This window comes from Limulus polyphemus, unplaced genomic scaffold (genome assembly GCF_000517525.1).
Source record: "Limulus polyphemus unplaced genomic scaffold, Limulus_polyphemus-2.1.2 Scaffold6694, whole genome shotgun sequence".
In the NCBI taxonomy this organism is placed as follows: domain Eukaryota; kingdom Metazoa; phylum Arthropoda; class Merostomata; order Xiphosura; family Limulidae; genus Limulus; species Limulus polyphemus.
Window position 1 is genome coordinate 31,912 of NW_013672304.1, and position 15,428 is coordinate 47,339.

General features: G+C 34.2%; 1 protein-coding gene across 1 annotated transcript; it reads right to left on the bottom strand.

Moving 5' to 3' along the window:
- Positions 1–297: 297 nt before the first annotated feature.
- Positions 298–14,937, bottom strand: LOC106473978 (probable serine/threonine-protein kinase DDB_G0267514; the record flags this gene model as incomplete). The annotated part of the gene is made up of 3 exons (XM_013934665.1): positions 14,280–14,937; positions 2,148–2,367; positions 298–643 (listed from the first exon to the last, which is right to left on the bottom strand). Coding segments are annotated over exons 1-3 (1,224 nt in total), but the record flags the coding sequence as incomplete, so codon positions are not given.
- Positions 14,938–15,428: the final 491 nt, after the last annotated feature.

Genomic DNA, 15,428 nt, shown 5'->3' on the forward strand with positions numbered 1-15,428 from the left:
AAATGTAACATACTTATCCATCCAAACAGATAATTATAATAAAATGTAACCTACTTATCCATCCAAACAGATAATTATAAAATTAACATTTATCCATCTGGAAGCTTCTTATTTTTTTATGTTGAAAAATTCTTCATTTATTTACATTATGTAAAAGTAAGCAACATAACTATGAACAAATTAGGTGAAATTCATAGCATTTATTATATATGGCTTTCAATATTTAGAAAAAAAGACCGAAAAATAAGTTTATAAATTCAATTTCAATCTTGATTCGTTTCTTCCAGTGAAACTTACTGTATAGATCACAGTATGTGATGCTTCAGTGGCATAAGGTATTTGATTGGTCAATAGTTGCCACAAGACAATACCAACAGAGTAAACATCGTGATGTGGAGCAGGAAACTGACCACAGAATGCCTCGGGAGCTGTATACCTGACAGTGCCAAACATCCGGGAAACTGTTTTCACAATACCGGTTACGTCAGCACTGTACAGTATCCGGATGGGCACTGCCGACCCAAAATCGGTCAACTTGCATACCCACGACGAAGACACGGTGATGTTCGCTGGTTTAACGTCACGATGGACAATTCCATTCTCATGGCAGTAAGCCACAGCTGAAGAAACTTGAACTGCGATCCTATAGAAATCAAACACTTAAAGTTGATGTCAATGTAAAACGGCGAAGAAAAAATAATAAGTTACATTACACTAAACCAACAGCTCTATATCAAGTACTTGAACTTAAAATGATGAAACACTGCATTGAAAATAAATGTTTGTAACAGCATGTTTCATCTCCACCCCAATGTTTCGTTACTTGATTCCAAGGTGTAATCTACGCAGAATGTCCCACATAGCCATTACGTTTCATGACACTAAAGATGTAGCCTAAGCAGGATTTCCCAAATCACCACCACCACTAGTTATACGCAAGTAATAAAAAAATTAAGCATGATGAAGGGAAGACAAGACCAAAAAGTACAGAAACAAGGCAGGGATGAATACACAATACATACAAAAATTACTAAATAAGTAGCCAAACCTTTCCAATAATAAATTTTACCTACAGCTAAATGTTGAATTCCTCTCAGTTACATGAATTCAGGTTTGAATAAAAGTATTTAAACTGAATAATGCTATATAGTCTTACAGTGGCTAATAACCATAAGCTGGAAATATTGACTCAATGGCCACCTATGTAGGGATTTTTGTATGGTTTTGTGTATTTATCCCTACATCACACTTAATCTTTGCAAATTTTTTTATTACTTGTTTCCTCTCTTTTTTAAACATTTTCATTGAAGTGAGTTGATAAGTGAACATTTATTTTTATAATTCAATGGTAATATATGTGGTTAATATGATATCAGTTTTGTTAGTGTCTCTAATTCTGGATTACATTGATGACCATTGAAACTGGAATGGTTCCTCTATGACAGTACAAGTGCCCTGGAACACTGGACCAACGTTAAGCAGATATTTACTGAACTTTACCCCAACTCACTGCATGTGTATACAATCGATTCCACCATACGCTAGGGTCATGTAGATTAACAAGGAAGGCATCATACATATTCCAGGCCATTTAATGCGACACCACGCAGACACACACACAGCTGACAGGCCGGGTGCCACTGAAAATCTGAGGTAGATCGCTATGTATTGTTTTGATAATTAAAACACTAGTGTTTTTAACCTCAGACATCAATAACATGTACACAGATCTGTCAGTTGCATAAATACTTCATTCCTCGAACATTAACTTCGATTATTCGTTATTAATTATTTTTACTGAAATTGTTTGGGCGGATGTAATATTTGTGCAATGAAGTCACATAAGGTCGTTATACAAGAACAATATGTCCTGTCATCTAGCGACCATAAATGAAACTTATTTATGAAACATTGAAATAATATATGCTTATAAACTGAATTTGCTGCTAAGTAGTAGTTTTCATTTTTTCACCTCCCCCCCAAAAAGTACCTGTGGTAGAAGAACAGAATAGTTTTACTGTTATACAGGCTGTGAAGCACTTGATAATGGAAGTTTGGTACTCAACTAAGGCTATAAGGTTATTTGTAACTTAATATACTTGATAACGAATTGTTTTTATTGAAGTTGCCTTAACGAAAATACTAACCCGTTTCGTTGGTTCCTTTCTAAATAACCAACTGCCGAGTCCAGAACACTTTGGAGGTTCTGATGCCCACCATACTCCATAAGCACCAATCGCCGTTTAAATGGTGTGTCGTATATTTGCAAGGTTTGGATAACATTCGGGTGATGTAAAGAAAGAGCATTTTTCTCTCCGATGTTATGGTGTAAAGGCTGCTGGGTAATTTTAGTTGCTACTCTCGATCCTAAAGTAAAAGTAAACAAAAATGAAAATTAACGAAACTAGAAAAGCTACTTCTGCTATAAGTACACTGGATTTCACTGTTCGTACTAAAACCTGCATAGTTTGTTGGAGACGAGTTCTGGATGTGTTTTCGGTACAGCTTAATGCCACCAAAACCTGCATAGTTTGTTGTAGACGATTTTACTGAGAACACATCCAGCAGCTTAATGCCACCAAAACCTGCATAGTTTGTTGTAGACGAGTTCAGGATGTGTTCTCAGTACAGCTTAATGCCACCAAAACCTGCATAGTTTGTTGTAGACGAGTTCTGGATGTGTTCTCAGTACAGCTTACTGCCACTAAAAACTGCACAGTTTGTTGTAAACGAGTTCTGGATGTGTTCTCAGTACAGGTTACTGCCATGTAGAAGCAGAGATTCAGCTAGGGAGTTTTTACTTTTACTGTTGACCGCTAGTGAGAGTGTGGTTACAAGAGTTGAACATTTGGGGAAGAGTTATCATTGCATAAATAGATATTGTTAAATTGTTGAGATAAAAAAAATTGAAATTTTATATACTAATTTTCAAAAAATTGAGGTTAAGAGACAAGATTTATAAATAGTGAATTAAAACAATAAGGTAAAAGATGATGCGAGACAGATTTTGGAATTTCTTAAAAATATATTGCTTTAAATTCGAGATAGACGTGTTCCTAAATACACAAGACAGATAACAAGAAAGATCAAACCTAACCGGCTTACTACGGAAATAATGTAGAAAAAGATAATACAATAAATTTCAAAAGGTTAACCGATAACAGTACTATAAGAAGACTAACACTGTCTACTTATTTTTATTCTATCTTCTCTGTTGATTGTCTTGGATAGTAGTTCTGGAAAGTCTAATTTTTGCTATATTGTATCCAGGTATCATAACCCATTACACGCCACTCAGAGATACAATTAAAAAAGAAATTAAAAAATACAAAAGGGACTATGAAAAACAGCTGGCTGATATTGCTAAGACTAAAATCAAGGATTTCTTCAAAATGCTAAAAGGTAAACATGTTAGAATGGGATAACAACTGGCTGATATTGTTAAGACTAAAATCAAGGGTTTCAGGATTGAAGAAAAAAAAAATTGTACGCTTCACAAATACATCATTTATTCAAGATGCTTTACTGGCGAATAAATTAGTCGTGAATAAATGATATATTTGTGAAGCGTACAATTTCTTGTTTTTCTTAAATTCTGTAATTATGGAGTTTCATCAAGTACCGATGATTTCAAGTATCAATTATATCAAGAATTTTAAAGGTAAAAATGTTAGGTCGGGATTGACTTAAAGGATGGCATGACTTTTAGGTGTTTTCTGTTTTTACAAAAGAAGATACTAGCAATATTCCTAACACTTAGCATTCTATTGGAAACACTGGAAAATATTACCTGAATCCAGTAAATGTTAAACTCTTGGTGGTTAAAAAAAAATGTGAGAGATTAGAAATGGGTAAAGAGTCAATGTCAGTCAAGATTTTCCCCGGAGTTTTAAAGAACGTCAAATATGGAGTATGTGAGTCTCACTCTTTCATTTCCTGTATGTTAATAACAAAGGCAAGTGATCGAGGGCTAGTGAGCTTCTAATGTTACCTCCATTTAAAATGGGGTGATAAGAGTTGCCCTAGAAGTTATGTTCAATTTTTATTGGGAAAAGTAGAAAGTCTAATAAAATAAACTTTACAAAATCATTTAGTTAAATATGATATCATAGGTTCATCAAAAGGGAAATCTTGTTTTACCCGTTATCTTTTGGTTTATCAAGGACGTTATTCATGGATTTGGTGTACCTAGATGTTGAACGAATTTGCTTTTGGTGTACCTAGATGTTGAACGAATTTGCTTTTGGTGTACCTGTAGATGTTGAACGAATTTGCTTTTGGTGTACCTGTAGATGTTGAACGAATTTGCTTTTGGTGTACCTGTAGATGTTGAACGAATTTGCTTTTGGTGTACCTGTAGATGTTGAACGAATTTGCTATGGGTGTACCTGTAGATGTTGAACGAATTTGCTATGGGTGTACCTGTAGATGTTGAACGAATTTGCTATGGGTGTACCTGTAGATGTTGAACGAATTTGCTATGGGTGTACCTGTAGATGTTGAACGAATTTGCTTTTGGTGTACCTAGATGTTGAACGAATTTGCTTTTGGTGTACCTAGATGTTGAACGAATTTGTTTTTAGCCGCAGCATAGCGGCTCTGAGTTCGTTGATGTTTTTCAAGTACAAACTTTTAGCTCATAGCCCCGTCATCTCCTGACCGACTTGAGATATAATTACAGTTTTGGACTTGCGAGGTCAAACACTTTCGATTGATATATTTGACCATGCCCAAGGTCTTATCGATTAATTTACTCTAATTCTGCCTACAAGAATTTAAATTTGAGGGTAGACTGTTAAAGATCTGAATCGGATATAGGCGCGCCCCACGCTTGATATTGCTGGCGCATAAAAACTTAGCTAATAAAAGGGGGGGGGGAGGTCTCATAGTCATAGATTAATTTACTGTAATTCTGCCTAAAAGGATTTCAAGTGCTGCGGCTATTGAGGATTCCCTCTTGCTATATATAAAAAAATATTAACAAAATCACATAAATAGAGACTGGGAGAAGAAGTTAATTGGATTGTAGGGTGGTTGTATAGAAGAAAGTAAAAGGTTGTTACATTTCGTGGGTCAGGGCTTCAGACTTTGTTTTATCTTATACATAGTAATGATACTGAGGGCATAACAATCAAATTCATAATATTTAACAGAGACCTTAAACTCTGGACGATTTCTAGCTGTACTGAAAATGTTGAGGAACTAGAGAACGACTTGGTACGTTGGAGAATTATTTAGCAAATAGCCTTTAATTATGGTAAGTAAAGCACTTGGGTTATCATAATTTGGATCAAACATTAAATACTAATGGGAACCAACTCAAAGCATGACAGTTTTCATTTCGTAATTAAGGAATCACTGGAAAGAATTCACAGAAGGGCTACTAGGATGATTCTAGGGACGGAAGAGTTATCTCACAAAGGGTTTTCTTGAGAAAATAGGGTAAGAGGTGATCTTTTTGAATATTTCAAGATTATCCAGTAGATTAATAGGAGAAAGACCTATGATGTGAAAATTACGCTCGAGTAAGGCTAGCTAAAAAGCACCGAACCAAATATGCATTTTCACATTAAACATAAATTAAAATAAACCCGTTGATGATACACATTAAAACACAAGATCAGACTATTTACCCACAGATTCAGTTATATGGGTTAATTGACTATATCACAACCTTTGGAACAATAATAAAAAATTAAAAGACCCTTTGGTAAAATAACTGAGTGACTTTGATAAAACCATTTTTAAAGACATTACAAACACGTATAGCAGAATGCACCAAATACTCAAAATACAAAACATACCCTTTAAAGTAAATCACAAAATTCAAAATAACACAAAAGAAGGAGCCCTTTAACATAGATAAAAATAAAATAAAACAAATGCAGATATACCTATAAAATACATTATATACACACACGGATAATCAGCAGAACACATAAAATATATATTTTCACAAGAGTAAGCACGAAATTCATTTGATTCATCTCAATTCCGTCAACAGAAGGCAGTTGAGCGTTAACTTGCTTCAGTGGTGGTATGGATGATGTTGCAAGCCCAGGCCAAGACTTTATTCATCTATGATAGCTTTACACATATCTGGCAAGCTTTTCTAGTCACGCGTTTGGAGTGGTCCTTCTTTCAGTTACGTAGAGTCCACGCCTCAGTCCACTTTGCAGTCGTCTCTTTGCAACACAACTTCAGATTCAGGATTAAGTGACAGTGGTGGGTAGGACTGTTAGCAGGTTGGTCCTCGGTTGCCATTGTGCAATGTCAAATGGCCTCTCTTGAGCACTGTGGCTCAACTGTTGTTTAGTTGGACGCCCCTTCATTCATCTTAAACCTCCTGTCTGCCAATGATGCTGGTGCTGGGGTGATCAGTAATATTTCCACAATTATAGCTCTGAAACCCTTGTATCAACTTAAATGTCTTTCACGGCTTCAGGATGAAACATTCCACCAGAATTGACTGCAAGTATGATGTTGCTTCTGTAAGATGGATAAGGCACTGGATGGGCGACTCACGATATTCAGACAACTGACAGTACTTCTTCATAGGAGCTGGTGAAGGTGTTGAATACATCCTTGGCCTTTTGGGTCGCCTGCATATTTGGTTCTACTAGCAGTATTGCGTCAGGACAACCGATACTATTATATTCATGGTGATCTTGTTGTCTATGTGTTTGTCTTCAGTTAATAGGGCCTGCTTCTACCTTGGGGATTCTTAAGGCTAGTCAAAAAACTGATGCAGTGAGTTCCTACATTTCAGACATCTACAAAAACAATGCATCTTATTCCATGGGCTCTGCTGCATCGAATGTCAAGGCAACACTGGGAGTCTTGGGGTTAGCTTTGTAAGCCAGCTTTTCACCAACTAGGAAGTTCTTGTCTTGTTACTGTTGACTTCATTTCATCGCAGCATCGGAAGAACTTTTGAGACATTAGCACACAAGAATGATTTCCATACTGGTAGAGGTCAGAGGGCATGTCATCACATTTTACTACTGTTTTATGAATGTATGTCAATAATTTGACATCAAATTGTATTTTATTATTCAAATTTTAGTATTATACATTATTTAGTTTCTTAATTTTAAAATTCAAACGTAAATATAAAAAATGTGCTAAATATCTATTTTTCTGTGTCATGTGGTACATCATCTTTTGCTTTTGCTCAAATTTGATGACGCCCACAATAAAACCTTTATAGCTTTTTATAAATAATTCAACTTATCGATATTGGCAAGGTAGAATATAAAATAAGAACCTCCTACGTTTTCTGTTTGCTTAGATATCAATATATTTAGCTGAACCCACCACGGTGGCTCCACCTACCACTTCATCTTTTCAAAATACTTCTTTACTTACGTCTACTCCTCTTAAGTACATGTTTATAACCAGTCAAAAGTGAACTATTTTCAACTATATTATCCTGTCAGTCTTCCTAAAGTATTTACGCGGGTAAAGCCGTTATAACCGTTAAAGTGTGATGGTAAAGGCGATATTCCGATCAGAAATGAGATTTTTAGACCCAAATACTGATTAGTTAGGAAGCCTGATAAATGATAAATTAGTGGATTTTTGTGGTATCGGTATAGTTGTTTATAAATATTTTGTATTTCCTAATTTCTTGTGGTGGTTATGAGGTCGGACAAATCACCAACCCCATATAGAGTTAGGGTAAAAAAAAAAATAGCATAAAATAGTTTTTCTGAAGAAAAAAAAAGTTTGATATTTATTTAGGAGGTTTTAATCATTACGCAAATGAAATCTGATAATTTCCGGATGGAGAAAAGTATTTTTAATCTTAAAATCAAAATCATTTTGCATGTTGTACAGTCAGTATTCCAAATGCAAAAATTCACTAGCAAATCTTTAAAACACTTAACTAAAAATCTGATTTTTTCTGTACAAAAGCCTTGTAATGTTTACTGATAGTCTGCAAAATTGTGAGAAGATACGTATACATTATTAGAAGTTATAGTATGACTAGTAAAATTCGGGACTGAAAATACAATCAGATATATTCTAGTTGGTCAAAAGGTCAGATGTATAGGTTCAAAGAAGGTCGTAATGCCCTAGTTACAACCACTGCTCTTTTCTAAAACTATCCCTAATAATTTAGTAATTTTATGGACTAGAACATGCAACCCTTATACCGGCGACTTCAGACTTCTTGTGCTGCCCCCTGTTGTCATTCCCGTGACAGCTTACCCTGTCCAAATATGAATGACCGGCACTTGTTTATTGTCTAAAATTTAATAAATAATTAAAATCAACTTTTCCACTTTTACACGATTTTAAAAACCTTACTGAAGTCGTCAACAGCTTCCACTTTAAAAATACACTCTAAATGTACAATGTTCCAACGTCGTCTTCAGAAATTATCTGCAAGACACTAATTTATACATTTTTTCCTGTCACGTGATGTTACATTGCTTTTGTATTTACATAATTCTTTAGTAAACCTTCATCACGCCAAATATGACCATTCATCTCTGTTTAATATTTCTTTTTGTTTTTGGAATTTTATCATTTCTAGTGATTCGCCGACATTTAAAGCTGTAGTATTACAAGGTTGAGCTAAATTTATAGTTGTTTTTCCCATCAAATTTTGTGTTGTGCTGTTCTTACATGTTCTGCTATAATCGCGTTTTTTGTTTTATTATTTCTTACGTAAGTTTTATATTCCTGTAATCTGTGTTACGTATTAGAATTTCAAATAGCCTGAAATTGAGTTAAATGATGATTTAAATTTAGTAGTTAAATTGTACTTTGGATTTAGTGGTTAAGTAAAAGCCGATATATAGTCAGTTTATTGTATTTGCCAACAAGATTAATACACAGTATTCTTTTTAATACAAATACGTTTTAATGTACGCACAACAGTACAATTGACAATAACAGTTATTACAAATAGTTATTACAAACAAAGATTTATAAACAAAAGTTTAGCAAACTCCGTCTTCTTTCTAGTTTGGAACTTCCTTGATATCTTATCGAGGGTTCACGATGAGCGAGTTTATTATGAGTTGACATAGGTATAATTCACTTACCAGGAAACTAGCTAGCTTTGTCTTTCGTTACTTACCAGCCACATACTCACGCCGAGTTTCCACAGATAAATTTATATAATGTTTTCGTAAAAATACTAACGTCTAATGAGAATCCACTGAAGTTAAATGATTTGTAATGTTCGAGCTTGGTAAATGCCCCTGGTCAAATATCTGAAGTTCTCTGATTGATAAGTTTTCCAATCACAGGAATATATATATAGCATGTGGAGGCTTTATCTAAAATTCAGTTTTACATAACAATACTGAGCTACGTTTAAGCGTTTACATACATACATACATACATATATTGTTGATTCTTACTCTCGAGAATCTTCTAAAACTTTGGAGAATAAGCGGGAGTTTCGGAATACATATTGTTATGCCTCCAGTCGTTAGTTCATTTTCCGTAACTTCGTTTTGACGAAACTTTAGCGACACAAGTCCTTTCTTAAATAAAACTGGTTTATTCTTTCTGAACATAACTTTGCAATACACTTAATTTCAACAGTCGCGCTATAATTCTCAATGAACTTCTCACGTGCTTAACAACATTCTCTCTGACTGCAGTTCAATTACTCATTACACTGTTGTTCCGTCACGTTGCGAACGTCTTATATATATATACAAGACTAACACATAGCTAGTAATTGCTAGGGCATTCTTGAAGGAACAGGATATTTCTAGAAACAGGTGGCGTGATACTAGTCACGTGACCTCGCTGACGCAACAATATCTAATACTATAAGCTATGCATGTTTTTAAATATAAACTTAATCTAAACAAACGTTGATATTAAAATAAATATATAATAGCAAATTCGTTACAATTGTATTTAAAATTCTTTAGTTTGACCAATATACGTACTACCACATTCAAATTATATTTTGTAAATCCCAGTTTTATCTTCTAATTATTTTATCCTTAGCATTCCTTGACATTTCTTTAATCTTATGTATAGGTTTAAAGATAGGATAAACGTTTTGTTGCTTCTTAAAAGCTTTAAATAATTGATCTATTAAACCTGAAACATAAAGTAAAGTTTCTCTTTTGTTTTTCATAAACAGATCTTAACGTAGTATTTTTAACTAACATTAAACCTTTGTTAAGTTTATTAAATGCTCTATCTGCTGTTACTTATCTGCTCGTTTGTTAATTTTCGGTATAAATTATTTCCGAGAAACTTCAGCAATACAAGTCCTTTCTTGATTAAGACTAGTTTAGATCATGAATTATCGAAAAACTCCGCGAATGTCCGAACGTTTGCCAGACATCCTCTTTTTTTAGTATATAAGCCAAACAAATAAAACCAGCGACAGATAAATATGCAGATACATTGAAGAGATAGATAACTGAGTCAAGCGAACAGTAGGCACCGTAAGTAAAGTGTGTGAATCACTGTGATTTATAGCGTGTGTTATAAAGGTTAAGTTTAAAGTGACTGTGGAAATTCTGTGTATTATAAAGTTTGTATCGAGAAAGAATAAACTATTTTTAATCAAGAAAGGACTTGTATCGCTGAAGTTTCTCGGAAAGAATTTATACCTGAAATTAACAAACAAGCAGATACATAACACTGTTATTAATGTCTTCACGACAGTGACCTTATGTAATTAATATTTTGTAACACTGATGTTCCCTCTGATACTATTATTACAATTATGTCATATTTAAATAATTTACAAATAAGTAATTTCCAATCTTTACTATATGTTCATACTCGTCAACGGTTTTTCTTTAAGTATTTGTTAGTTCCATACAGATGTATAAATTATGTTCATAATCAGATACGAGATCAATAAAATAAAATGGCCTAATACAATTAGTCATTTTATTTGGGGCATATAATCGACAGAAGAGGTTTGAAATTACTTTTCTCGAGATTAGTATAATCACGTGCAAGTAGCCTGTTCATAGCACTTTCTGAAAATTAGTTTTCTATATTAGATTAGATGAGGTTGAATTACATCAAACTTTCCATAAAAATCTTGAATAAAAAACTTAATCTGATATTTTCAGCAGCTTGATGCTTCCAACTGTGTTCCTGATATTTTTATTTTCATTCTTGGTCTGTTCAGTGAACGATAATTTTTTAATCCTACTGATTTTCTTGTCTTTAACATCTCCAAATATCCCTCACTGGGTTATCAAGATTACTACATTATGTAACAAGACTACTCTAACAACACTTTTAATTTATTTTGCAGTTACAGACAACCTTAAAGTTAAAAATGTTTCCAGTAGATGCAGATATTATTCTATAAAATATCTACAACTACTATGGATAGTTAGTTAGTTACTGCATGTTTTAGAACATTACAAATTAGAGGTCCTGTTACGACAGCGAAGTCGCGTGACGCTGGGAGCATGCGCGCTGGAGTTTCTCGAATTATCGAGGAATCTTGCGAATGTCCGAGTGTTTGCTAATCGCCCTCTTTTTAGTAAACAAGCCAGACGATAAAAACCAGCGGGATCGAAGATATAGATAATTGAGTCAAGGGAACAGTAGGCACCGTAAGTAAAGTGTGTGAATCACTGTGATTTATAGCTTGTGTTATAAAAGTAGTTAAGTTTAACGTACTGATCTGAAATTCTGTGTATTACATAGTTGTATAGAGAAAAAATAAACTGGTTGAATTAAAAAAGGACTTATCACTGAAGTTTCAAACAAGCAGATACGCAACAGCCCGTTTTCTCAGCCATTTCTTGACACTTTTTATCAAATATCAAGTGCGTGATTTAAATATAATTGTCAATTAATTATCTCAATTTATATAATATTGTAAAGGCGTTTTTATTATACAGAAATGCACTTTAAAAATGAGTGGCGCATCAAATATTTTGGTACGTGGTTTTCACAAGGCTCGAGTATTTTCAAAATCACCAATGACGTCACAACCAATGTGTTAGAAAGTACGAATTGTTCATACATTCTTTTTTCTTTACAAACATCTTATCTCAGGGAGATACAAAAACATAGCAACAATTATGTGTTTTGACCGTATTTATTTAGACTTGGGGATTATCGTCTTTAGAAGAGCTGGAACAGGAAAACTGATTGGAATTTGAGTTTATATCCTATTACTATTAATTGTTCTTTAGCACTTTTTACCATTATTATATTTTTAATCAAGATTATTCTAACATTGCTTCTCCCTCTAATAATCTATATTATTCAATATTATTGAATCCAATTCAATTTAAATAGCATTTGCGGTTTCCACAAACTTTCTTGTGCCATATACTTTCATAATACCACCCTCTACCGTCAAGTCTTCCATTTTACCAGTGTGACTCCGACTTTTTGTCTTCCTTCAGTCTAGAGTTTGCTCAGGGTAGTGCTATGTGTTTTTTAGCTAAATCCTGTCTCCAGTTTGATTACGAGTTATTATCCTCCCACGATCTTCACCATCAAACAAGTACATCCTCATACAGTCTACAGTTTGCTCAGGGTAGTGCTAGGTGTTTTTTTTAGATAAATCCTGTCTCCAGTTTGATTATGAGGTATTATCCTCCCACGATCTTCAACATCAAACAAGTTCATCCTCATACAGTCTACAGTTTGCTCAGGGTAGTGCTAGGTGTTTTTTTTAGATAAATCCTGTCTCCAGTTTGATTATGAGTTATTATCCACCCACGATCTTCACCATCAAACAAGTACATCCTCATACGCTCTAAGTGAAATGTTTGTTTTGAATTTCGCGCAAAGCTATACGAGGGCTATCTGCGCTAGCCGTCCCTAATTTAGCAGTGAAAGACTAGAGGGAAGGTAGCTAGTTATCACCATCCACCGCCAACTCTTGCGCTACTCTTTTAGCAACGAATAGTGGGATTGACCGTCACATTATAACGTTCCCACGGCTGAAAGGGTGATCATGTTTGGTGGGAGGGGAATTCGAACCCGCGGCCCACAGATTACGAGTCGAGCGCCCTAACCACCTGGCCATGCCAGGCCCAAGAGAAATGTATCTCCGAGATTTTGCCGCAGATCAAACACTAGCTCTTTAATTAACATACGCGCAATGAATTTTTCCACAAACTCTAGGGAGTGTCAGTGCTTATGAACGAGTGAACTTATTTTGTTTAATAGAAATTATATGATATTGATAGAATTTTCAGGCAGATTTACACATTATTTATACCATTCAAAGTCTCACCTAAAGTTAATTTCTCATAGGTATATATATTGTTGCGTCAGCGAGATCACGTGACTATTCTCACGCCACCTGCTTTCTAGAACTATCCTGTACCTTGGCAAATGCTCTAGCATTTACTAGATATAGGGTATTCTGGTATATAAAAGAGGGTGACAACGTGACGAAAAGGAGAATGTGTGTGTAGACAGTGAGTAATTGATCTGCAGTCAGAGAGTATTATTGAGCACGTTCGTTGTTATAACGTTTGTTTTAGCGCGATTGTTGAAATTAAGTGTATCGTAAAGTTATATTCGGAAAGAATAAACCAGTTTTATTAAGTAAGGACTTGTCTCGCTAAAGTTTCGTCGGAACGAAGTTACGGAAAGTTAATTAACAAACGGAGACGTAATAATACATATATATATATATATAGCTTATTAATATTATAAGTATATTACATTTATAATTACGTTTATAATTCTACATATCAATTTATCTACGTTACGAGTCTTAAACAATGTTTCGAAATATAATTCAATACAAGTTACAAAGACATAACTACCAATGTCACAAACTATCCAACTTAGGACTATCTAAACGTACCGGTACAAGCATAAATGGTCGTAACCTTCACTTCATTAAACAACGCTATGGGAATTATTCCAATATCACAATTATATTTCCTTCTAAGTTCTTGTTTCACAAATCTAAAATTTGCTTGATTACAAACATCTAACTACTAGGTGAAACGATTTAAATATATTTTGGTACCATTAGTTGCCGAAAGACTATATAATCCTCTTCTATAAACGGCATAAATTATTAAATAAAAAACTTCAAATGAAGAAAAATTTCAGCAGACGTAATAAAAAAAATTGTATTTCTTAAATACTTTTCAAAACCGGTTGTTACAGATCAAGGTATGAGAAAAATTGGAAATCAACTATATCAAAAATGAAGAGTCAAATTTAATAAAGTTAACTCCAATAGTTGATTGACTACACATTTTTAAAAGCCAAATGATGTAAAACTTCAACACCAATCCCAAAAATAAAAATAAATCTTAAAAGTAAAGGCGAACACTACATACCTTTAAAGAGTCCAAAAACTACACAACCAAAAGAACCTTGTCCTAAAATACGAATTTCTGGTAGATTTTGTAATGCTTCAGTCATTTTCTTGCCATATTGTTTTAACAGAAGTTCCCTAAAAGGTGTGTTGATTTCGGGTCCAGAGAAAGGGCTCCCCCCATTTTCCTTCTTTATTAAAACGTTTGAATTCTGAGTATATTTGGTTCCGGAACTGTTACATGAGTAATATTTTTCACATTTTAATCTAGATACTTTTATCGGTGTAAAAACTTCCCGTGAATATTTTTTACTTGGCCTTAAAATGGGAGAGGCATCTATATTACAGTCGAAAATAGGTGGAACTGAAAGGCTGTCGTTACTAATATCAAGTTGTATCAAACGTTGTGATGATGCTGGACGGCTACTTTCTTTGCGAGGAGTTACAAACAACTTAATGCTTGGCCACAAACGACTTTCCCTACCCGACGAAAGAAAAGTCTTTAGTCTATAACTCCCGGTGGAAGTGAGGCTGTAAACTGCAGGTAAACGACTACAGATGGAACGGCGACGTGGAGTTTCTGGGGCATTGAAACGAGGCGATAGCCGATGACAACTTCCATCCAGTAGAGGACTAGCGTTTTGACGCAATCTAGAAAACGAACGTCTAACACCTGACATGCCTATCTGATATTCTAACAGAACAACCGACCGCGTTCAGCTTAGGTTAATTTATATCACATTAGTAGATGATTTTAAATAGATGGCGCTTCAATTTTTACATTTGTTCATGGAAATCTTAATTTTCAATTGGTTTGCCTCGGCGTGAATAGTAATAATCAGTGTTTGAAAAAATGTTTAAAGAAATATCTGTCTATGAGATAAGTTGTATCAAAAAAGTAAAGAGTCGCACATTGTTGGACTTTCCGTACATTTAAATCTCTCAAAATGCCTTTTTCATTTAACCGAAAGGCTCGATTTCTAAGATACAAGTAAAACACATATGTCTAGCCGTGTTATTAAAGGAAAGAGATTATTTAACTAATTTTTATCTTTTCTAAGATTCATTTTAATAGTATGAATGCCATTTTTATAAACCTACCAGAGCTCTCTTCAATAAATTCGTTTTAGCGCGAATGTTGAAATCAAGTGTATCGTGAACTTATATTCAG